Source organism: Cystoisospora suis (genome assembly GCF_002600585.1).
Source record: "Cystoisospora suis strain Wien I chromosome Unknown contig_7524, whole genome shotgun sequence".
Lineage (NCBI taxonomy): Eukaryota > Apicomplexa > Conoidasida > Eucoccidiorida > Sarcocystidae > Cystoisospora > Cystoisospora suis.
This window is the reverse complement of record NW_027160309.1, coordinates 1-291: the sequence shown is the minus strand read 5'-3', so window position 1 is coordinate 291 and position 291 is coordinate 1. Positions and strand designations below refer to the sequence as shown.

Below are 291 nucleotides of genomic sequence, written 5' to 3'. Positions count from 1 at the left end.
GGGTTGTGTGTAAAGACGGGGTGGTCCTAGGAGCAGATACTCGAGCGACAGAAGGGACGATCGTTGCGGATAAAAATTGCAATAAACTCCATCGTATTGCAAATAACATGTATGCAGCTGGTGCAGGGACAGCCGCTGATCTTGACCATATGTGCGATTGGCTAGCTGTACATGTCGAACTCCATCGCTTGAATACAAACTCCAAAGTAAGAAGGAAAGACACCTCGAAGACGTGCAGAAACTCGGGCAGATATGATAGATAGAAGAGAGAGGAAGGAAGGAAGAAAGAAA

General features: G+C 46.4%; 1 protein-coding gene across 1 annotated transcript in view; it reads left to right on the top strand.

Annotated features, from left to right (window-relative positions):
- Positions 1-268, top strand: part of CSUI_010467 (proteasome subunit beta type 7) — a 2,037-nt gene extending 1,769 nt beyond the window's left edge. Inside the window, exon 1 of the mRNA XM_068070570.1 lies at positions 1-268. This exon is cut by the window's left edge and continues 1,769 nt beyond it. Coding sequence (XP_067917453.1) covers positions 1-263 — 263 coding nt within the window. The 3' untranslated portion in view covers positions 264-268.
- Positions 269-291: the final 23 nt, after the last annotated feature.